We start from the raw sequence: 22,878 nt of genomic DNA, 5'->3' as shown, positions 1-22,878 counted from the left end.
TGTATTTTACAACTTACACATGTAGATAGGCATTTTACACGTTTACAAATACATCGCGTAAAATTATCGCCTTTTGAGTAGCTTTCCCATATCGATTATTGCCGCGAAGTTATCTAAAGCTACGGGAATTAAAAAAACCGATTAATTGGGCCTTCACTTATGCAAGTTACTTCAACAAGATATTATTTTTAATTACCTATAAACGAATTTTAATACCCTATTGAAGTAAAACATTATGCATTATATGTTTGTCTTTATGTTTGTTTATTCGTTTCATTTTATCAGTGCCTTTTTGAAGTTCTTCATGTCTGAGATCTTTTATAATTTATTAAATATTGATATATAAATATTAAAAAAATGTAAGAGAAAAAAAAGAAAAAAAAGGCGAAAAAATAAGTAAAAATATGGAAAAAACGCTTCTATTCGAAAAGTTTTAAATTTTTTCGAATATTAAAAAAACCTTACATTTATATATTTTCTTGGTTGTTTTGTTTAAAGCACTTCAATATTCCTTAAGCTTTCATGTTAGAATTACATTTCTCATAAATCAGTTTTATATTCGCAAATCGACCGCTTGTTTCGATTTAAAGGCAATTTAATGTTTCTTCAAATAATATTTAAAAATTACATTATTCTTTGTCGATCTAAGCCAAAAAAAGGTGTACATTCGCATATTCGTTGCTTTTGTTTCATAAGAATTACATTATTCTTTCTCGCTTCCAATAACAAACTGCTTGGTTGATTTTAAATCCATTTCTGTGTTACTTTAAATATAATGTAAGAATTACATTATTCTTCTTTGTATTAAACAAAAAATGAGGTATAAATTCGCAAATTGCTTGCAGTTTTTGTTTCAAAATGCATTCCTGGGTTACTTAAAATATGTAAGAATTACATTATTCATCTTTGTATTAAACAAAAAAAAAGGGGTATACATTCGTAAATTGCTTGCTTCTTTTGATTTAAAATCCATTCCTGTGTTCCTTAAAATAATATGTAAGGATTACATTACCCTTTTTTCATTTCATATAAACATGTTTTCAAATTTCTGTGTTCATTAAAATATAAAAAAATGTAAGAATTACATTATTCGTTCTTGTTTTAAACAAAAAAAAAAAAGATGTATACATTAGCAAATTCGTTTCTTTTTTTTTTTTGGGTTTAAGATGCATTCCTGTGTTCCCTAATATTTTATGTAAGTATTTAATTTCGTTTCTCGCTTCATTGTGTTGATTTGAAAGGCACTTCGGAGTTTCTTTGAATATTAAGATGAATGAATTAGTTAGTTATTTCCCCTTCACTTTTCGAGATTTCAATGGAACGGGCAGTGGTGGAAAATGGTTGTCGTTCAGTGTGAATTCTTTTTTTTCAGGAGCATGGGGAACCGGGTAGTTAACTGGATATGGATTATCACTGGCCATGTGAGAAGGCATAGCTGCTGCAAAGGGAACATATCCCTGTGGTTTCGCACCTTCCCATGTCGGGTACTTGTTTACTGGTCTCTTGAATTTCTGCATTGTAAAGAAACAAAAAGAAATGATTAATTAGTTTAAACAATTGAAATGGAATACAGTAAAGGGTTTTAGCCAACTCGAGGTTTAATCACAATTAATAATAAACGGTTATCAAACATATTAAAACATATTAAATATAAATACAGAAAAGAAATAGATTCAAGATTCGTTATTTAAAAATGATTGAATAGAGTTCCATATCACTGAAAATTAGTTAATAAATTAATGAGTATCGAGTAGAGATTTTACAGTTTTAAACAAACGTAGTTAGTTTGGAAATCGTAGACCACAGTCCCAAACTGAGTATATTAGCAAGCCAATCATAATTAGTTTATCATTTGGATTAAAGAGCCGACGACGAACCTGATGGAGCCAAAAAAGGCGTCTTACTGCAAGTTAGGCTGTGGCGAAAAGTAACCAGTTTGATAAACCATAACATATCCCGGAGGATACCCATATTGATACCAAGAAGTATAGCCTGGAAAAAATATTGAATGATAACCAACCTGCTGTTGAGGCTGCATCTGCTGCACATTATTGCCATTGTTGTGAATATTTGGATGCATTTGCTGCGGCATCATGGACGCGAAATGGTTGTAGTTGAAGTGATTGTTTGGTGGCGGTGGCACAAAATTGACTTGCTGATGGGCCAATGGCTGTGATCCTGGATATGGATATCCTGGGTAATACCCCATCGGGACATATGGCATATTCTGATATTGGCCATAGCTGTGGACTGGCGGAGGGCCCATGGTCATCATGCCGTTGTTTGACTCCATGGGTGGAGCCATTTGATTCGGATGTGTCATGTTTAAGTTATAATTCTGCATCATCTGCGGCTGCTGATAATAAGGATTGTACCGGTCGCCATAGTTTTGGTAGTTGTTCTCATACTGGCGAGTCTGCTGCCAATTTTGAGTACGCTGATTCTGCCATGAGCGTCCTTTGCCCCCACGATAAAAGTTTCGGCCACGCATTTGGTTATTAGAGACGCGGCGATTGATGACTGCTGGAGAGCTGATCATAGGAGGAGGCGGCGGCGGCGGCGGCGGTGGCGGTGGCTGTGCAAGATTCAAGAATTGAGCCTGTGGCTCCTGCTGATGCTCACGCATCTGATCAATCTTGTATGTTGTTGGAATTATGCCAGTGTCATATGTGGGTTGCATTGTCTCATAAGTGGGTGGTATTGTCTGATATGTGGGTGGCATTGTCTCATATGTTGGTGGCATTGTCTCATATGTTGTTGGTGGCATTGTAAAAGGCTCATATGTTGGCTGCTGAACTGAATATGGGATAATGGGTGGTGGCAACGGCCTTTCTGACACCTGAGCCTGGGCACGGTCCATCTGGGCGCAGTCTATCTGAGCACGGTTCATCTGGGCACGGTTCATCTGGGCATGGTCCATCTGGGCAAGGTCCATCTGGGCACGGTTCATCTGGGCAAGGTCCATCTGGGCAAGGTCCATCTGGGCAAGGTCCATCTGGGCGCAATCCATCTGGCCAAGGTTCATCTGGGCATGGTTCATCTGGGCAAGGTCCATCTGGGCGCAATCCATCTGTGCGCGATCCATCTTTGCGCGGTCCAACTGGGCGCGAATCTCTTCGCCTGAGGGAGGCAGAAAGAAATCTGGTGGGGACCGCTGCTGTGACATATAGTTATTGGAACCCATGGTGCTGCTCGATCCCCATACGTTGCCGGGTTCTTCCGTCTGCTTCGGCTCATCCAAAATATTAAGTATCGCATCGCACATCCAGTTGGCACGTTCAACGGGGCGGTAGGCCAATTCGCTGACAGTGTAACCACTTGTCAAGACAGCCAGCTCCAAATCATCCGGTGTCATGGACTGCAACTGCATTGCATCCATCTGCATAGCAATCCGTAGCACAGTATCCTCTGCATCTTGCCGCTGTCGATCAGCAGAACCAGCCAAATCGCGGAGTCTCCCCTTCTTGACCAGCATCTCGTACCCGATGGGGTTCATCTTGGGAGTACTGGGCATGGGTGGCGGCTCAACGGGATATTCAGCTGGATACATCCAGTCAACGCATCCGGTAATATATCTCTGAAACGACATGGGTCCGAGGTCCATCTGACGCTCCTTTTGGCCTCCTGCGGCTGCATCAGCTTGTGGTGGTGCAGCTACCGTTTCTGGTTTCACGGAGCGATTAAGTTCAGGAGCTTTGGCTGCTCTTTCGGGAAATGGTACATATTTTGTTGATTTTGTTGGTCTTGTGGCAATAGCTGCTTGTTTCTTCCTTTTCTTGACCTGCAGCCTCTTCAATTTACAAAGAGCGGACCTTTCATAAGCTCCTTGAATTTTTTTATAGTACTCAGCTGAGATCAAATGGCGCAAGAGTCGATCTGAGGGCTGGCGGTAGTACCTAACGATTTTAAATTTGTTGTTTTTGGTACTGTTCATTTGGTTTTTGTAAGCAGGCACCTCCGAAGGAGCCGGCGAGGATTCCGCAGTGGGGTCTGTGGTGGATAGAGAAAAAAGAATAATATTAAAAACATGAAATATAAATATAAATGATTGTAAACACACGTTCCCCCACTTAAACCATTGACTTAACATTTTTGTGAAAAACAATCTCCGGCTTTATTGTTATTTTGTATTTATTTTATTGTTAATTAATGTTATTTAGTACAAACTGTTAGCCACATGAATTTTTAGAGGAGACTTGGGACAAATCCAGATTAGCTTATTAAGTAAAACCTTCTTTAAAAATAATAATATTATGGGGGATTGTTGTTTTCTTGTACTATTAAAAAGCGAGTATAAATACCTAGAGGAATAACATGGATCAGTGACACGATGCCAAGTTGGATATAGTCGAAACAAATAACCATCCGTACGCGCCAAACATTCGGTCCCACTTGTTCCAAATCGGCGTTTACTTTATTGGCAGAGACGAGAACACAAAAATAGGAGAGAGGCATAATAAAAACCTGTCCTTATTTTAAATTAAACACAAGACCCAACTCCATTTTGTTTGAAACCAACACGTGCACCAACAAGCATATACACCGAATTCACCACTATGTGGAATATGGCTAACCGAATTACCGTTAAAAAAAACATCAGAAAAATGTAGCCGGAATAATCAAATGTTGTTGTTTGTCGCTTTCATATTGAAACGTTAGCGTGCATTCTTCCAGATCTCCCAGTTTCCAACACTCAAACGCGCAAAAATGGCGGACTTCAACGCGACAAAAAGAGCGAGAGGGAAGACTATGGCGCGACAAGGTCGAAAACAAAAATTCCCGATTTCCCAGAAACAAAAAAAAAAGTTGCAAACTTTAATTTTGATTTTTTGTGGCACCGAGTTATCTGAAACTCGTAATAATATTGACAGAAGAAATGCCGAAGGGTAATTAATAGAAGAAAGGCAAAACAAGAAGTTTTTCTGTGCTTCTGGCACCGGATGCCATGGGATTTGTTTTGGCGTACATTACGCGATCTTTTCGAGGAATTGTCGTTTTGTCGGCGCCGCGCAGTCTGCTAAAAAAACTGTTGAGGTCTTTTTTTTAGGACGCCGGATACACGAGATATGAAACTTACTGAACAATGGTGTCTGACACACGGCTAGGGACCTCTCCACTGCTGGCATGGTGGCTACCTGCAGATAAGGAAAAGAGGCAAAGGGCACAGGGTTAGGAGATGGCAGGAAGCAAGGTTTGTGAAAGCTTGAAAATGTACAAGAGCTAAGAAAATAATTAGGTGCACTAACTTTGGGTATTGGGGCTGCATTTGCCGGTGGATTCGGCTTAGTAACTGCGTTTTTTCCGCCATTGGCTTGCTGCTTCTTCTGTTGGTTTTTGTCACTTTTACTCTCATTAACACTTGCACTTTCCCGTGATTTCATGCGCTTTTTTTGGCGCTTAGTAAGATGCTTCACGACCGGCATGTTGAACACTTTGCAGGAGACACCCGAACGGCTTGCGCGGTAAAAGCTAAGTGAACGAGAAAATAAAATGGCGGCCGGAATTTCGATTATTTTTGGGGATACCTTGACTTCTGGTATCGGAGTTTTTTTTTTTTGTTTTGATTTTACCTTGACTTCTGGGATCGGCTTTTCTTTTAATTTGCGATTATTTTGGCCATACAGTCAGATATTAGTGCAGTGCGAACAATTATAGCCGAGTTAACATCGCTAGAAGTGTGCGCATGCGCGCCTCTTTTGAAATGTAGTCGAAAATGCAAAAAAGTGCGCCAATCTATTAGAGATGTAAGATGTTCGATAAGCTAAAATGTTTATATTAATTCATTTTGCTTGTTAACTAACCACAATTTGTATATGTTTGGTCTTAAAATTAATTATTTCACATATACGTGTACATAAATACATATGTGCATGCAATGCATTTATATTGGCATTAAAGGTAGTCATGAGATGCTAGTCAGACCTGTATCTCATTTATCGTAAATCGTATTTATCATTTGACCCAGTCGTACGTATTGTGCATTATTACTTACTAGCCTAACTTTTATATTTTATTTTTGTTCAATACTCCTCCAAATTTTGTTGTTTTTCACATTGATAATTTTGCATTGATATCGATATCTTCATCGCAAATTGCTTAACGCGACACTTTGGTGTTTTTACGGGAACGGTGTACGGTAGAGCGGCGCGCTTATTCCGTCGCATCCTCCAAGTTTAAAGAACCTACAACTGGTGAAGCTCCAGATCTTGCCGGAAGCTGAAGCACTAGTAACATGGATGAAAATATTGAGGACGCCGACTACCAGTTGGCGGTGAGTTTGCACAAGCATCTAAACGGCGACACCGGGGCAAACCGCTCGCAGGCAGATGAAGTAAGTAGCTGCAACTGACGGGACAGGGGACTTTTATAATTTTCTGACTTCCCCGAATGCACAGAACAATGACTTGCAGTTCGCCAAGCGGCTGCAGGCTGAAATAAATGACAGCGACATGGACAACAGCCTTCAGTTCCTTTACCCAGACGGGGGACAACGTGCGAATGTGCAGAATCCAAAACCTCTGCAGGAGAAACGCAATCAAAATGCTTCAAACAAATCGGCGGCTCTGACACCTGCCAATGATTATCTTAACCAGACCCAGCACCTGGTTCATCCCGAGTGGGAGTTGGTGGACCCCAACCCCGACATCTATTCAATGTTTCAACGCTTCAACGCCAAGTTCTTTCAAGATCGCCTGGGCAGCGTCGTCCTTGAGTGGAGCAAGCGCATGTATTCTTGCGCTGGCATATGCTACCAGCGGTCCAATCGATACATCCAAGAAGTGACCATCCGTCTAAGTGAGCCGCTACTTAAGCTGCGTCCACGAAAAGATCTCGTCGAGACCCTACTGGTGAGTATTATACATCTATTTGGTCTTTACGTTCATTGTAATGTGTCTCGGTCCTGCAGCATGAAATGATTCACGCCTACTTCTTCATTCTGAATGTGCGCGAGGGCAATGGAGGACATGGCCCCAACTTTAAACAAAAAATGCAGATGATCAACAAAGTGGCGGGCACAAACATCACGGTGTACCACAGCTTCCACGACGAGGTGGATGCCTATCGCACGCACATCTGGCGCTGCAATGGGATCTGCCAGAACCACACTCCCTTCAAGGGCTGGGTAAAACGCACCTCTAATCGGGCCCCCGGTCCCAATGACCAATGGTGGGCGAAGCATCAGCGCGATTGTGGCGGCACATTTATGAAAGTAAGTGGACCATCAAAGCCACCGAAGGCACCCAAGCCACCGAAAGACATTAAAAATGCCATTAAGGCGCCGAAAAAGGCTCTGCCTGCGGTAGCTGATCCCAAGAGCGATATACGCGATTGGTTTAATAAGCCGCCGGCCAAGAAGCTAGCCACCGATGACGCTATAATGGGCGCCGTTGTACCGACGAAATCCCAACAGGACCGCCCCATCTTAACATCCCAAAACCCCTGGCCAAATGCAAAGCCAAAGAACTCTGGATCTAATATAAGAAGCTTCGGGGATTTAAATCGCGACAGCGACGAAGATGAACCACCGGCGCCATCCATTCGCGAGAAATTTCCATCGTTTAAAGAGGCCGAACAGGGCTACACTATGCCCAAAGCTGACAATGAAAACAACACAAACGATGCCATTAACATTCGTGAAATCCGTGAACGACGCTTCGGCCAGAAGCAAAAGTGCCCACCCAGCGAGATAAGCGTGTCCAGCAATACCGAAGCAGAACAGTGGGAGCGCTATGACGAAGATGTACTAGTCAGAGATGCTCCCAAAGTTGTGATAGACCTTGTGGACGATAACAGCAGTGTCGATGATGAGCCTCCTGCTGCTGATCTCATGAATAATAACGAACAGAACTTAATCGATAATCCGGAAGAACCTCAGTCCAACAGCACCAAGCGTAAGGAAGACGAAACCTTTCAAATTATCCCAAAAAAGCGACGCCGTGAAGCTAGTGACTCCGAAATACAACATTGGGAGTCCACCGACGAAATAAATACAGATGCCTACACAGCGACGGTAATCGTTGACAGCGATACCGACGATGATGAAGAGTCCATGGGGCCGCCGGATAGACGCTTTCCTATGAGCAGCCAGGAGCGCTCGCAGAATGTAAAACGCGAAGTACTGGAGGATGAATCGATTGGCTTCTACAAAGACAACATTTTGTTCATCGATGACGAGTACAACGATGATGAGCGAGATGAGAGCAATGATCCTGAGATTAGCCAAATCGGTTTGGGCAACCATGAATCGCTGTTGTGGGAGTTCCGTCAACAGAACGACGTTGTACCCAGCTGGGGCTACCACGCAAATGAAGGCAACGACATCGTGTCCTGTCCGATATGTTTCGATCAGTTAAAGCGCAGCGATCTCGACAATCACTTGGACGGTTGTAGTATTACTCAGCGCGTGGCTCCGCCTTCCTTCAAACGTGCTGGAGGAACCAAGGCGAAAACTTCGCCCCCGGGCGGCACCAAACGAAAGTCGTCGTCGACCAAGGAAATGCTGCGTACATTCGGCTACACCGAGTCTGAGGTCTCCGGCCTCGACCTGAGCTCTTCTAGCGACACCTCGATGCTGGCCAGCGAGGATGAGCTAACTCCTCGTCAACGCCGCCAGCGTAACCTCTTCAAGCCAACTGTTGGCTGCCCGAAGTGCGGTCAGGAGCTGATGGGCCACCAGTTGGATGCTCACCGCAACATATGTCCGGGCAAGAAGCGCAAGTGATTCCATACACACAAACACTCCATTACCTATGAAGAATTGTTTTTTAGTTTATCATTATTGTTTAGTTATTCCTTCTTCAATAAATAAATGATATTACAAAATGCGTCCAAAGTAGCAAAGGTTTCGTTTGTGCGAATATCGGGTGGCCAACGCCGGCCAGTGGACCACAAAGAGGTCCGCCAGCGGCAGCAGCAGGCGTCCACTCAACGACAGGCTTTCCACACGGCAGAAGCTCTCGACGAACACGATCCGGGATCGCCCGGGCAGGCGTCCGAGCAGGCGGCACAGGTAGGCAGCATAGCAGAAGGGCACACAGGTGCCGGGACCATTGCACAGTACCAAACGTGGCTGATCTCGCCACACCAAATAGCAGCTCCAGAGGAGCGCCCAAAGCGTTGTGAAAATGCTGCTGAACCAGGATTGTCCGACGCTGCGGCTTCGCGGCACCCTCACGAATTCCGATCGGGCTATCATCGGCGCTGGCAGGGCCTCCCTTAGCTGGCGCTCGGATGTTGTATCGCTGCTGGCCAGGATGAAGCTTATGGGTTGGTATTTCCTCGCCTGCTTGGCGTCCTCCTGTTGCAGTAGCGCCTGGGTCAGCCGGCACATCTCGGCCGTATGGCCGCCGGAACCCAAGACCACGTAGGTGGGATTCTCGGGCTGGGAGTTGGATCTGTTAACTGTGGTCATAATCCTCGTCAGAAACGCACTTTAAAAACAATAACAAAGTTTTGTATGGCGCTCAGAGACGGGTCACACTGAACACGTTCGCATGGCATGTAAAGCTTAAAACACAGCGGTCACACTACACTGCAAATCGAGCGACTTTTTTAAATTTATTATTAATTTATAGCTATCATATAAATGTATGCTCCATTCCTCTAAGGTGTCGAAGAATATGGCGTGTGGAGCACGGCTTCGTTGAGTGCCGCAGCAACCAGGCTGGAATCGTCCGCTTCAGCTGATTTTGACGTTACCCTGGCAACCGACAACAATTACAACAAACGAAGGAGTTTCGCTTCTAAAAGCCACAAATTTTCCAATCGAATCGGGCTTAGATTGGATTTGGCAGCGAACATACTCATATTCCCCTGAGAATGCCGTACTCTGTGACACCACATCGGGCCAATCTTGTGCTCCAAATGTTGCTGCAGGCCAACACCTATGTGTCTGTTGTGTGGGCCATGAGCTACCTGATTCACATGCTCATTCGGGTGAGTGCATCATCTTCTAAGGTCCAATCTCCTGTTCAACAAAATCATCTTTTCTCAGTTTAAGATGTTGTGGAATCTGGAGGGTCTGTCCCTACTGGTGGCCTACGTCCTGGCTGTGGCCGCTGAGGCCGTGCGCCTGTATGCCGGCTATTCGGTGAACCTGTGCTCGGGCGCCACCGCCATGTGGCTGCTGCTTACGGTAACGCCTTGCATCCTGTTGCCAGCCATGGTTTTCCTTCGCCTGTCGTCAGCCGGGCGTAGTCTGTGGCTGCGCATCATCACAAATGCAGTGTTTGCTCTGATAGGGCTCGAGGTTATCGTGTCTGTGATTCACTTTGTGATCTGTATGGCAGGTCAGAAGCGGGAGCTGCAGCAGGAGCAGGAACAGGAACGACAGCACGAAGATGTGGTTGAGGAGCGTCCGGCGTCCGTGATGGAATCGGCAACATTGAGCGAGCAGAGGCGACGCGTGTGACGCTCGGCAGAGTCCAAGTGAAGGCAAGCTGCGCCTAGAGTAAGGCTTGTGAGGTTTATTTGGACACTGGCATAAATAATAAAGTAGAATAAACTATTTAAGCTAAGCTAAGCTAAGTTGCTGCACGATCCCCCCGACTGGTGATGGTTACACCTTCCGGGCATCGTCCAGATTGTGTGCCTTCAGCAGCGCATCAATGGCATCCAGATGGGCGCGCATTGTTGGCAGAAAGCTGGTCATCACCTCAATGTTTTCCGCCTGGGCGGCTCCCTGTCCCAGCAACTGGCTCCGTGTGGGTACCCAGCTGTAGATGATCTGCAAGCACACGTCTGTTAGCTAGAAAAAGACAGGGCAGGGCAGGGCAGGGCAGGGCAGGGTATGGACCACTCACCTTAATTGTGTTCTGGACAATAAAGCCGTGATAGGGCTTTAGAGTGCGTTCGTAGGCATCCTGCAGATGCTGCTTCAGTGCCTCCTTGGATCCGGCATCGTTGTATATGTTCTCGAAGAAGGTGCAAATGAGCTGAAGGCCACGCTTTAGCCAGAGCAGCGCATTTGCCGCAAAGTCGTCCACATTCACATTTAGTACAATTAAATCCTCCAGATACTTGTATTTCAATACATCAGTCCCATAGGCTTTCGTTAGCTTCTAATAAACAGAAAAATAAAACGATTTATAAGGATATATGTATAAAGGGTGAATACAACCTTAATGCGCACAAAATATGAGAGTGAATATATTTTATAGTAAATAGAAATAGTCTATAATCAGAGAGTAATCAATTTTTGAAATCTATTTTAAGTGATCCAAGATTATAATAAGACTATAGTATAGTCTCAATAAAATCTCAAGAAGAATTGTTAAGAAATTACGATTCCCTTTAAGAAACTTGTGGAACTAAGTGTTGTTAATAGTTAGTGGAATAAAAGATTGAATAATGACGATGATGTGGTAGAGAACTCGAGTTCTAGACAAAGCAGTTACAGTGCATTATTATATAAAAATAATTCACTATTGTTGCCGGCTCTGTTTTGAATACAAATTGCTAATTTTACGGTATAATCTCACTATCGCAGACAAGAAATATTTAATTTTTATATGGTGTAAAAGGTACGATATTAAATTTAATTCAATTTAATACAATATAGATGTTCAAATATCGGTTCTATGTTTATTTAAAGTTTTCAACAATTTTTAACAAGTTAAATCAACGACAAATCGCAATATTTATGACACTGCCAGTTCTAAAAGGTTAAACTTTTAAAATAAATTCAATAACAGTTAAGCATTGATTTAATTTAAGTCTTTAAGAGCTCATTCGATTTTTAAAATACACACAAGTAGTTAACAGATATCAAGGTCTTTAACAAACTCAACTATTCAAATTGGAATATTGTGAATTATTAATATAAGAGCTTTTAAAACAATAATAAACCAATATAAATGAAATTTTTGATGTTTCCTTAGAATGGATGGATGATAGATGATGGATAGATGGACACAGGGACCTTAGTTCTTGATGCTTACGCTTATGTTTCCATTCATGTCCTTCGTCACGGGCGTGAAAAGTTTGCCAAAGCTCTCTGGACATCGGGAAATTCAAGCAAGAGGACATGAAAAATGGAAAATAAATGTATTAATAAAATGTTTAACCCTTAAGATAAATATAAGTGTGGGCTATCACCTATGACAGTTACTATCTCCGTGGCGGCGGCGAGGAAGGCCTGTGTCTCCAGCTTATCACTGGTACTGGCCGGAAATCCCTTCAGTGCCTTGAACTGAATGCGCGCGGCGGTTGCCTCGGTGGCTGCCATTATTATTGATGATGTTCTGATGTTGTATGTGCGCTCCGCTCAGGCTACGTTCCGTCTGAAGACTGCTGCCGCCGACCTGCGTGCGAATCGGAGAAGTGAAGGTGCGAAAATATTTGGGTGAATCAATGCGGGGCACTAGTTTTCGAACGAACATCAATTCAATTCCGTGTGTGTTTATCTTATCTATGCGGCATTGTATTAGTTGTTCTATCAGCGCCGTACTTCAGTTTTCACTATCGAACCCCATTCGCTGCCACGGCGCTGCCACAGCGCTGTCGTCGCATCGATAATGGAGAATGAAAAAAATACAAATGCTACGCTCTCAAGACGCACTCAGTGGGGCAAAGAGTTCCAGGGGTGGGGGGAATCACCTTAGCCCCAATAAGCTGCTGTCTTAGCTCAGCGAGAGAGAGAGAGAGTGGGAGAGACGGAACGAGCTCAGCTGACGATCAAAGCAGCAAAACCTGCTTTGAAGCAGAGGCGCGCACAAGAGCCAACAAAGGGTTGCTTACAACCACTAGGTATCCCCATGCATACGTCCCTGGGGGTTTTGGAGCTCATGTGGGGTTTGGGTTACACTTGTATTTGTGTTGTCTTTCAGGTTGATTTACTAGTGTGTGCCCCCTTGCAGAGCTCAAGCTACACAGTGGGCTGCTCTCCAGGGACTCATTATTCTATAAGAAATTAATTAAATTAATTAGTTTGGTTCAAAAAATTCCCTAATACTTTTGACGTTCCTAAGAATAAGTGATTAGTCACTGGTGCTTTCAAATAAATTGAAAACAAACTTGAGGACATACACAAAATAAATGCCGACTTTCTGGCTAACACGTTATCAAGTAATTTGGAATTTCCATGATTAATGGCTAGCTGATTACGTCCTAGCAACGTTATCAGCTTGCTCTAAGATTCATTCAATTTATGGCTCCCTCTTTGGTATCAATCTTCTCTGATTATTATTATTTTCAATGCCATTTTGGCTCCACTGTAAAGTTCACACTGTTTGAGGACAACCACTAAACCGATAAACGTCACCGAAGAGGTGTTTGGTAATAAATGCGTGACTCACCAGATTATATGGGCAGGTGTAATCAGGTAATTTATGAGGGAGGGAGGCAAATATTTACTCAATTATGGTAATTGTTAGCTGATAGGTTTTCCTTTGAGCAAAAGCAGAAAACGAAAAACAAAGGAGAGAGCCTAAAATTTCAAAAATTTAGTTTTTTTTCGTTCTTTTTTGTTTTATGTTCTCACTCTAACGAATTTGGAAATATTGTTTTCAACTTACTCGTTTCCAAGGATATTAGAAGACAGTAACTGGAGATGTTGCTTTATCGCACTCAATTTCTAGAGTAAAATTATAACCTATTTGAAAATATCAGACAGTAATTGCTCTGTTTTATTGTTTTCAAAGGTTTCCCAAGTGCAAAGGTTCAAGCACGAATCGACACTGAGTAATGGCAAGTGGAGTGACTTAATTCCCCCTAAGTACTACTTGATTTGAATCTTATTGCACTTCAGAATATTCGTGTATTGCTCACCTGCCCTGGCTGCTTCTCCTTATGGTAAGGAATCACAGGAAAGTCGTTTGGTATCGCCACTGGTGGTCAGTACAAATACGTAATGTGTCCGCTGCTCCGCCAGGAGGTGCCACAGAGACGCTGGTAGCTGGAAGCGATTCACAGTGTCCACCTCAAACTCCTCGTAGTGGGCCACCAAACTGTTGCGATTGCAACGCAGTTCGACCAGCCGTAGGGGCCTGCTGGACACAATCTCCTTGGTGGGCCAGCTTAACTGGATGTCAGCGGGCTCGATGTACTCCGACGACGTTTCCTCCAGGTCCAGATTAAGCCAGCGATGGCTGGCCAAGATCACAGCACAGTTGCGTGCGAAATAAAAGCTGTCGTGCCGCCTTTGGTTGTGATAGTTGTCCAGGAGTTGGTTACTTGCCTGCAGCTTCAGTTTCGTGAAGCGCGGACGGTTGGCTGGGGGTCCCTCGTTGCCAGCATTTCCAGCTCCCAATCTTCCTGCAGCACTGGAACCACCACCACCAGCAGCTCTCTTTGCCCCGCCGCCTACTGCCTCTACGATTCGCTGCGGCAGGTGTTCCGTAGGCTGATCCACAGTCAAGACTCGGTTTAGGTAGTCAAATCCCTGACCCATCACCCCCTCGGAGGTGTGGCCGAGATCAAAGCAGTGGCCCAACTCGTGGCACACGGCACCCAAAGTGCTGGCATACACACCGCCGTACGTTCGCCTGTAGTTGCTCTCGTCCGGCAGTCGGGACACGTCCACACGTTCCGTGCTACTTACACAGTCACCAATCTCCGAGAAGCTGCGTGGCCAAGAGTAAAAGTGGGCGCTACCAAATAGCGCAAGACCGCCACCGCCTAGGGCTGCGTGTCCGCTGAGATGCCGTCGGATGCTAGCGTAGGAGGAGTCACCGCTGGCGGCCACACCGGCCCCGTCGTATCGCGTGCAGCCGACAAAGGCCACGAACTTGAGCCGTATCTGATGACCCCACTGCGGGCAGGCAATGATTTCGCCAGCGAAATGCTGCCACAGCTCGTCCTCACTCTTGGCCAGCGCCTGTTCCTGGGTCAGCTGGCTGCGGAACGAGCAGCAGCCGCCGTTTAGGGTGAAGGTGCGATTTGGAAAGCCAGCTGCCAGCAGTTTGTGTGCGTAGATGCACTGCACCAGGCGCAAATTGAGATCGATAAGAGAGTGCACCTCTCGCTGCTGTTCCTCCGGCTTCTGCTCGTCGCTGCACAGCAGATACAACGGTTGCACTTTGTAGGAGCTGCTTCGGGGAGTATAGCTGAAGTTAATTCCCCGGACGGCGCTGCAGGAACGTAGTTCCAAGTGGCAGACAGTCTCTGTTGCAGGATTCCCTTGGGCGGCACGCTCCAAGTCAAACAGCAACTTAAATTCGCCGGCCGCCGAGAGCTGGGTCAGCTGTTCCAGCGACCTGTCGAGAGTGGCCCTCAGTTGGCGCGCCGTCGCGCACTTGGGCAGCAGACGCCCCTTGACCAACAGCAAACCGTGCTGCACGCGCTCCGCCTCCAGCGGCTGCTCAACTTCGATGCTGTGCACGCGCTTGCAGCCGGCGGCGCCGCTGCTCATTGCCAATCCGCGCCAGAATCTCACTTATCTGCGACCGCGACCGCGAAAATTAGAGGAAAGCCGAAAACACGAAAACCCGATTTGTTTACAAGCTTTTCAGTGTGACAGCGTTTTCTTTTATGAAATTATCGGTAGTATCGATAACATTGATAATATTATAACTCAAAGGGACAGAAGCTGGTCGCACTGCACCGAAAGCACAACAAACCGATTTCTAAAATGATCGATAGTATCATAACGTCGATGATATTACATCTCTAAGAGTCAGGAGCTGGTCACACTGGACTGCAATTGTTTTCATAAAGGCTACGTGGAAGTAAACGCGAAAAATCCCAGCCCACTGGCGTAAACACATACTTCCTCGACACTGGCAGCTGGCGCATGGAGTTCCTGAAGAGTGGCATTAAGACGGTGCTGGGCGGCACAGAGCCGGGCCAGCAACCGAGTGCCGCCGAGACGGTAGAGAAGCTAGTGGATCGCGTCTACTCGTCCACTCTCTTGGAGGACCGTCGCGACGCATGCCGGGCTCTGAAGGCGTTGTCGCGCAAGTACCGGATCGAGGTGGGTGCCCAGGGCATGCCGCCGCTGGTCCAAGTGCTGCAGAACGACGGACAGGACGCGGAGATCATTAGCTATGCGCTGGACACGCTCTGCAATGTGGTGACAAGCGAGGAATTCGACGAGGAAGCCGATAACCCCACGGTGTCGGTCAACGTGGGCGAGCAGTTCACGGAAATGTTCATCAAGACGCCGGAGAACGTAACACTGGTGATGGGTTACCTGGATGAGTACGATTTTCGTGTACGCCGCGCAGCAATCCAGCTAATTACGTCCCTCATCTCAAACAAGACGCGCGAGCTGCAGGATCTGGTGCTGGTCAGCCCGATGGGGGTGTCCAAGCTGATGGACCTGCTCACCGATAGCCGCGAGGTCATCCGCAACGATGTCTTGCTGCTGCTGATCGAGCTGACCAAGGGGAACTCAAACATCCAGAAGATCGTAGCCTTTGAGAACGCCTTTGACCGCCTGTTTGAGATTGTGCGCGAAGAGGGCTGCTCCGACGGTGGCATCGTCGTCGAGGACTGCCTGATCCTGCTGCTGAACCTCCTTAAGAACAACTCTAGCAACCAGCAGTTCTTCAAAGAAGGCAGCTACATCCAGCGCTTGGCGCCCATGTTCGAGCTTGCCCAAGACACCGAGGAGCTGGGCTGGTCACCGCAGAAGGTCTCCAACTTCCACTGCCTGCTGCAGGTCGTCCGGGCACTGGTCACGCCTAGCAATCAGCAGGTAGTGGTGAGCGCCTGTCAACGCGTCATGCAAAAGTCCCGTCTACTCCATGCCCTCTGCGAGATTCTCATGAGCAGCGGCGTTCCGGCAGATATACTCACGGAAACGATCAATGCCGTGGCCGAGGTGGTGCGCGGCGACCGGGACAACCAGGACGAACTGGGACGCGTTATGGCACCCAGCAGTCCACCAAGGCCCGCTATTGTTGTCCTGCTAATGTCCATGATCAATGAGAAGCAGCTCCTGGCTCTACGCTGCGCCGTTCTCTACTGCTTTGAATGCTTCCTGTACCGCAATGCCGACGGTCAGCGGGCGGTGGTGCAGACGCTGCTGCCTTCCAGCACCTCGGATGTGAGTGCCCTATCCACGGGACAGTTACTTTGCACCGGCCTCTTCTCCACGGACGCCCTGGCCAATTGGTTCTCGGCCGTCGCCCTGATGCACACCCTCGTAGAGAACGTGGCGCTGAAGGAGGAGCTGCTGCGCGTCCTACTGGCTACACCCGGCGGACAGCGCCCTATTACGCTCCTGGAACAGTGCTCCAATCTGATGCAGCAGGAACGGTATCGGTTGCAGAGCAAAGTCGGTCTGCTGATGCTGCTCAGCCTCTGGTTGGCACACTGCCCGGGCGCGGTGAAGGCGCTACTGGAGACGCAGGGCACCATGGCCTACCTGACCGCCCAGCTTTGCTCCAACGAGCATGATGAACGCGAGTTCCTCGTCCAGGGCATGTGCGCTTTCCTTATGGGCTTGTGCATCCAGTTCAACGACAATTCCCTGCCAGGACAGAAGCGCGAGGACATTAGCCAGTTAATCATCAAGCGCATTGGCCAGGAGAGCTTTTGCAGCAAGCTAGCGGAAGTTTCGCGCCATGAAGCGTACAGCCGGGCGTGCAAGCAGGCGCAGATCCGTGCCAAGTCCGCGGGCGAGCTGCTACTGGACTACGAGTACTGCAAACTGTACAAGGGACTGGAGGCACTCATTGCTAAGCTGGTTAGCGGCTTTGATGTTGACGGCATCGAGCTAACCGAGCTCACACTCAGTTCGGAGGCCTCGGCTCTGGTCTCCCAGTACAAGGGGATAATCCGTGGCATGGATGCCCAGATCCAGACGCTGCAGCAGTCTTCCAAAGAGCTGGAGAACGAGAACGCGAAGCTGAAGGAGAAACTCGACGAGGAGCAGACCCTGAAGGCGCAGCTCTCGGACCAGAACACGTTACTCAAGGCCCAGCTGGGGGCAACCGGTCAGGTGAATGTGCAGGGCCAAGGCCAAGCGGTAGAGACCCCAGCCGCTAGCGAGGAGGAACTGAATGCTGCTCGCTACCAGGCGAACATGTACTTTGCGGAGAACATTCGTCTGACCAAGGAGCTGGAGACATTGCGCCAACAGCTGTCGACGGAAAGGCAAAGGGCAGATGCTGCGCAGGAATCTCTGGCCGCCACGCAAAAGGATCAGGAGGATCTGCTCGAGCTGCTGGCGGATCAGGAGGCCAAGCTCACGCGTTTCGAGGAGGCGACAACGACAATATCGACGATAACGACGGCTGCTAATCCAAATCAAGTTTCCAGCGAGGCGCCTGTTGTTAGTTCTCCTTTGGACGAGAGCCCCATTCCCAGTGGCACCGCCAGCAGATAAGGATCCCTGCCTGCTGACCATGTAATTTTGGACTGGAACTGCCGCCACGAAAGCCTCGTAACATCTTATTTACACACATTCTACTTGTTTTTTATTTATATATCTATGTATAACATTACCTATGTACGGATGAATATATCTATGTCTTAGCTCGAAATCGAAAGGGAATTCGTTTTATGGCGGGCTTTGCAGGAAACAGAGAGAGAGGACAGGTTCTCCTGCTGCCATCTCGCTCTATTTGGTTTAAAAACAAATTGTTAATCCCTTTACTCTCCAAGAGAACGAACCAACTTCTGGGAAAATTTAATATGTAGTCTTGGATTTATTTTTTAAACTCTCATTATTTTAGGGCATTAATTAGATATCTACTTGATTTCATAGATATATTCATGTTGAGGTTTAATTAGACCAACTTAAGAAACTTGTTCGACTTGCAAAACCATTGTCAGTAGAATTGTTGCATTTAAAATAAAATAAACAAAGATCAAGGAATTAATGGGGTAGAGGTAATACAGTGGGAATTGTAATCAAACTTGATAGAGATAGGGGTTTTTCCTCCTTTTTCCAGATAAAAAAGTAAACACTATTGAGTTAGAATGGAAACTCACACAGCATTCGGCTTTCCACTAACACGTGCAAGCACTTGGCCTGACTTTGAACACAGAAAAAAAAAGGTGAAATAACACTATATCATACACTGTATACCATATTCTCACATTTATTAAACGTAAATGGTTACAAAACTTCTTTTCTCAATGCGTAGACCGTTGGAATTTGATCTACGTTCAGTTTCTGCTTTAACGACGACAATTTTGGGTTCCGCATTGAAAGCGGCATCGGCAATTTACTTCTTGTCACTAGAAACGGAGCTCTTGGACTCGCGGATGGAAGCAGAACGGCGACGCTTGGCCTCCTCACGCTTGGCCTTGGACTCCTTCTTGCGCTGGACCAACAGCTTGGCGTAGTCGGCGGCAGCCTCCTTGGAGGCCGTCTGGCGCTTCTTCTTCAGCGCAATGCGACGGTGCTTGCGCTGCAGCACAACGGGGGTGATCAGGCGCTGGATCTTGGGGGCCTTGGAGGTGGCCTTCTTGTTGTCCTTGGCGGGCAGGGGGCGACGCACCACAAAACGACGGACATCATCCTCCTTGCTCAGGTTGTACAGCTTGCGGATCTTGCTCGCACGCTTAGGTCCCAGGCGACGGGGAATGGTGGTGTCGGTAAGACCGGCAATGTCCTGCTCACCCTTCTTGATCACAACGAGAGCCAGCACGGACATGTTGGCATCGACGATGCAACCACGCACAGACTTGCGCTTGCGCTCGCCGGTACGACGTGGGCGGTAGCAAGAGTGTCCCTTCTTCAGCAGCAGACGCACACGACCTGTTGGAGAGGAAATAAACGGTCGTTAGCAAGATATTTCAGGTGAGGAAAGCACATGGCCATCAATGGGAGCAGATTGGGAGTTGTACAGGCCTAAACATGTTTGCTACAGCTTTAATGGTTTAATTACTTCATTTAACATACAAATACACATTTTAACAAGATGATTACAGCTTTAAGATATGGAACATAGATTACTACTCGATACTTAAATATATTTAATATGTTTCATATGTAATTTAGCACTAATCAAGCTAATTTCTTGAAAATCGCGTTAAGGTTAGGTTTCTAGTTGTTTCTAAGCAATGTTAGCAACCGTAATTTACATTACGTTAAAGAATACATAAAGAATGATCACAAAGCTTATTGAAGGTATCAAACTATTCAATGTTGATATAACTTGCATATACAATGTTTGGCATACATATACAACCACCTAAAACCAGCAGATCCCTTTGATTAGCGTCCAACTTACCGTGGGTCAGCACACCCTGCTTCATGGGGAAGCCCTGCTTGTCGTTGCCACCGGCAATACGCAGCTGGTAGCCCTTCCACTCATCTCCAAGGATGTCGGCCTCCACAACCTGGCCCATACGCTTCTCGTAGAACACACGGAGCTTATGCTCGTCCACAACTTCGAACAGCTTCTGGCATCCCGTCGCGGGAAAGGAAACGTTGAGCTGCAAACACACAGAAACACACACACAATGTAGATGTTGCCATTTGGTTGTACACAAAAAAAATTACGAGCGCCGCTAGCAAATTGTCATCAATTGCTGCAAACGCAATCACTGGTTATTTTTCACCGCAAACATAACGATTCGTCGCGTTAGTGCGTGTTCTTTCGATTTTTCGCAATATTTCTAGCTGTTTGCCGAATTAAACGAGATATTTTCACAATTTTTTTGCACACCTTCATGATGTCGTCTGTTTTCAGGCAACGCAGAAAAAAAAAGAATCGGCCGATGTCTGTTTGCTGCTAGCGCAGGGTTGGAAAAGAACGCGAAGAGGAAGTAGTGACGGGACTTGGGCCGCTCGAACATCGAGATATCGATAGTTGTGGTCACGGTTACCAGCTGTTGCAGATTTGAATGCCGTTAAAATAAGTTGCGTTATAACATTGTATCTTTCGACTTATTCAATAAGAAGGTTAGTTGATTGGTTAACTCACCTAAATAGAATAATAGTCAACGATCGTTTCGTTAAGTTAATAATTTTATATTCAACAATTTAACTGCCAATGTATTAAGTCACGGAAGTCACAGTTTCGGTATCGCAATATCAGCCATCCCAAAGTATACCGAGCTATCGAAACATCAGCCCTGTATCAGTGCTGCCAGACTTAAAAGAACTGTGTTTTGTTTTTCAAATGCCTGACCAGCTGGCAACGCAATTGCTTTGTCACAACACGTGCAACGATTATAACTAGAGAATATAGCTTTAATTTAATAATTAACTACTGATTCTCGATAAAAACGGTGCAGAATGGGCAAGCCGAAGAAGGCCAATGTGGCCACGATCAAGACCGTGAATCTGGAGAAGCAGATAACCGAGGGCAAGGTGGCCAAGGCGAAGACCAAGGATAAGGTCAAGATGCGGGCCGAAGAGTCACCGGTAAGAGCCATATCCTAAATCAGCATTTCCTCTTTAAACCAAGACATGTGGCCTTGCAGAACCTCGATGCCAGGAGCAGTCAGAACATTCTGGCCGCGGCCAAGCGGCAGCAGTTGGAACTGGACGAGGAGAACTTCCCCAGTTTGGTGTCAGTCAAGAAAGTCAACTTCAGTTTGAGTAAGTTCAACAAGAGTTCGTCTAAAAGGCAGTAACATATTAAGCTTAGATAAATGTGAAAGAAAATATAGAAAATCATAATTAACATATTTACTTTCCTTTGCAGGCGATGGCATGGCCAAGGAGGAGGATGAGGAGGTCACCGAGACGGACTTCATGGCCGATCTGGACATGGACGCCGACGATGTGGCCGCCTTTGAGCGCTTCCAGCAGCCGGCAAAGGAGGGAAAGCGCACGTTGCACCTCTCCCAGATGATCATGCAGAAGATCCAGGAGAAGGAGGCAGACATACACACAAAGATCTCCGACGAGGGATCGCTGAAGATCGAAGAGATCGATCCCAAGGTGAAGGAGATGTACGAGGGCGTTCGAAATGTGCTAAAGCGCTATCGCAGCGGCAAAATTCCAAAGGCCTTCAAGATCATACCGAAACTGCGCAATTGGGAGCAGATCCTGTTCCTAACGGAGCCGCACAACTGGAGCGCCGCTGCCATGTTCCAGGGCACGCGTATCTTCTGCTCAGTGCTCTCGCAAGCGATGGCCCAGCGCTTCTACAACCTAGTGCTGCTGCCACGCGTTCGGGACGATCTCTGCGAATACAAGAAGCTTAATATGCATCTCTACAATGCCCTGAAGCGTGCTCTCTTCAAGCCGGCCGCCTTCATGAAGGGTATCATCCTGCCGCTGCTGGAGGCCGGAGATTGTACGCTACGCGAGGCTATTATCTTTGGTAGCGTGGTGGCCCGCAGCTCCATACCCGTGCTGCACTCCTCCGCCTGCCTGCTGAAGATATGCGAGATGAGTTATTCGGGTGCCAACTCGATCTTTATCCGTTACTTCCTGGACAAGCGCTATGCCCTGCCGTATCGTGTCGTCGACGCGGCAGTCTTTCACTTCCTCAGGTGAGTTTTTTGTATAGTGCTTTTATATATCCCAATTACTAACTTGTAATCCCAAACAGATTCGAGAACGACAAACGGGAGTTACCAGTGCTATGGCACCAGAGTCTGCTCACTTTTGCCCAGCGCTACAAGAATGATATATCCTCCGAACAGAGGGATGCTCTCCTCCAGCTCCTAAAGTGCGTACATCTTTTGAATTTCGTTACACATTAGACTAAACTCTTTCTCGCTTGATTGCAGGAAGAAATCCCACTTCAAGATAACCGCCGATGTGAGGAGAGAGCTGCAGGCGGCCAGCTGCCGCGATGTCGAGATGATGGAGACGGATAATGGTCTGGCCGGACAGCCAGCCAAGATGTACACAGATGCCGATGTGGAATACAATGGCTAAATACATAGGGACTAATTAAGGAATGATATTGTTTTAATATTTAATGATAATAATATATGTAAATAAAACTATATTATGCATATTGTGCAGTGAATGCCCAATTGAGGTGCGTTTCCTGCGGATATTGCTTAAATGAAAAGCAC

General features: G+C 46.4%; 9 protein-coding genes across 10 annotated transcripts; 4 read left to right on the top strand and 5 right to left on the bottom strand.

Moving 5' to 3' along the window:
- Nucleotides 1-1,107: 1,107 nt before the first annotated feature.
- Nucleotides 1,108-5,531, bottom strand: LOC110184316 (uncharacterized). Its single transcript, XM_020952805.2, has 5 exons — nucleotides 5,247-5,531; nucleotides 5,078-5,135; nucleotides 4,302-4,412; nucleotides 2,021-3,990; nucleotides 1,108-1,511 (listed from the first exon to the last, which is right to left on the bottom strand). The coding sequence occupies exons 1-5, from the start codon at nucleotides 5,421-5,423 to the stop codon at nucleotides 1,287-1,289; spliced, it is 2,541 nt and encodes an 846-aa protein (XP_020808464.2). The 5' UTR covers nucleotides 5,424-5,531; the 3' UTR covers nucleotides 1,108-1,286.
- A 424-nt stretch (nucleotides 5,532-5,955) lies between these two features.
- mh (DNA-dependent metalloprotease SPRTN) lies at nucleotides 5,956-8,833 on the top strand. The gene is made up of 3 exons (XM_020952733.2): nucleotides 5,956-6,331; nucleotides 6,396-6,848; nucleotides 6,908-8,833. Exons 1-3 carry the CDS (start codon nucleotides 6,233-6,235, stop codon nucleotides 8,720-8,722), a joined length of 2,367 nt encoding a protein of 788 aa, XP_020808392.2. The 5' UTR covers nucleotides 5,956-6,232; the 3' UTR covers nucleotides 8,723-8,833.
- On the bottom strand, nucleotides 8,759-9,412 carry Alg14 (ALG14, UDP-N-acetylglucosaminyltransferase subunit). Its single transcript, XM_020952737.2, has one exon. The coding sequence runs from the start codon at nucleotides 9,410-9,412 to the stop codon at nucleotides 8,816-8,818; it is 597 nt and encodes a 198-aa protein (XP_020808396.1). The 3' UTR covers nucleotides 8,759-8,815.
- A 393-nt stretch (nucleotides 9,413-9,805) lies between these two features.
- Nucleotides 9,806-10,728, top strand: LOC110184273 (uncharacterized). The gene is made up of 2 exons (XM_020952738.2): nucleotides 9,806-9,936; nucleotides 9,995-10,728. Exons 1-2 carry the CDS (start codon nucleotides 9,820-9,822, stop codon nucleotides 10,409-10,411), a joined length of 534 nt encoding a protein of 177 aa, XP_020808397.2. The 5' UTR covers nucleotides 9,806-9,819; the 3' UTR covers nucleotides 10,412-10,728.
- Nucleotides 10,447-12,302, bottom strand: LOC110184271 (glycolipid transfer protein). Its single transcript, XM_020952736.2, has 4 exons — nucleotides 12,097-12,302; nucleotides 11,940-11,995; nucleotides 10,803-11,060; nucleotides 10,447-10,726 (listed from the first exon to the last, which is right to left on the bottom strand). The coding sequence occupies exons 1-4, from the start codon at nucleotides 12,224-12,226 to the stop codon at nucleotides 10,559-10,561; spliced, it is 612 nt and encodes a 203-aa protein (XP_020808395.1). The 5' UTR covers nucleotides 12,227-12,302; the 3' UTR covers nucleotides 10,447-10,558.
- Nucleotides 12,303-13,786: 1,484 nt separating this feature from the next.
- LOC110184269 (uncharacterized) lies at nucleotides 13,787-15,464 on the bottom strand. Its single transcript, XM_020952734.2, has one exon. It carries the CDS (start codon nucleotides 15,347-15,349, stop codon nucleotides 13,787-13,789), a length of 1,563 nt encoding a protein of 520 aa, XP_020808393.2. The 5' UTR covers nucleotides 15,350-15,464.
- Nucleotides 15,465-15,527: 63 nt separating this feature from the next.
- p115 (General vesicular transport factor p115) lies at nucleotides 15,528-18,428 on the top strand. The gene has a single exon (XM_020952829.2). The coding sequence runs from the start codon at nucleotides 15,731-15,733 to the stop codon at nucleotides 18,269-18,271; it is 2,541 nt and encodes an 846-aa protein (XP_020808488.2). The 5' UTR covers nucleotides 15,528-15,730; the 3' UTR covers nucleotides 18,272-18,428.
- Nucleotides 18,429-18,966: 538 nt separating this feature from the next.
- RpS6 (ribosomal protein S6) lies at nucleotides 18,967-20,606 on the bottom strand. 2 transcript variants are annotated; one of them, XM_020952831.2, is made up of 3 exons: nucleotides 20,565-20,606; nucleotides 20,127-20,331; nucleotides 18,967-19,651 (listed from the first exon to the last, which is right to left on the bottom strand). In XM_020952831.2, the coding sequence occupies exons 1-3, from the start codon at nucleotides 20,568-20,570 to the stop codon at nucleotides 19,116-19,118; spliced, it is 747 nt and encodes a 248-aa protein (XP_020808490.1). In that variant the 5' UTR covers nucleotides 20,571-20,606; the 3' UTR covers nucleotides 18,967-19,115. The 2 variants fall into 2 exon arrangements, with proteins under 2 accessions (XP_020808490.1, XP_086692920.1); XM_086836794.1 differs by having other exon boundaries at nucleotides 20,127-20,338; nucleotides 20,571-20,606.
- Nucleotides 20,607-20,938: 332 nt separating this feature from the next.
- On the top strand, nucleotides 20,939-22,877 carry bys (Bystin). The gene is made up of 5 exons (XM_020952830.2): nucleotides 20,939-21,265; nucleotides 21,325-21,442; nucleotides 21,549-22,344; nucleotides 22,404-22,523; nucleotides 22,585-22,877. Exons 1-5 carry the CDS (start codon nucleotides 21,137-21,139, stop codon nucleotides 22,733-22,735), a joined length of 1,314 nt encoding a protein of 437 aa, XP_020808489.1. The 5' UTR covers nucleotides 20,939-21,136; the 3' UTR covers nucleotides 22,736-22,877.
- Nucleotide 22,878: the final 1 nt, after the last annotated feature.

The sequence above is a fragment of the Drosophila serrata genome, unplaced genomic scaffold (genome assembly GCF_035046125.1).
Source record: "Drosophila serrata isolate PLE 108 unplaced genomic scaffold, ASM3504612v1 contig_293, whole genome shotgun sequence".
Taxonomy (NCBI): domain Eukaryota; kingdom Metazoa; phylum Arthropoda; class Insecta; order Diptera; family Drosophilidae; genus Drosophila; species Drosophila serrata.
The sequence above is the reverse complement of the archived record's forward strand: the minus strand, read 5'-3'. Positions and strand labels throughout refer to the sequence as shown.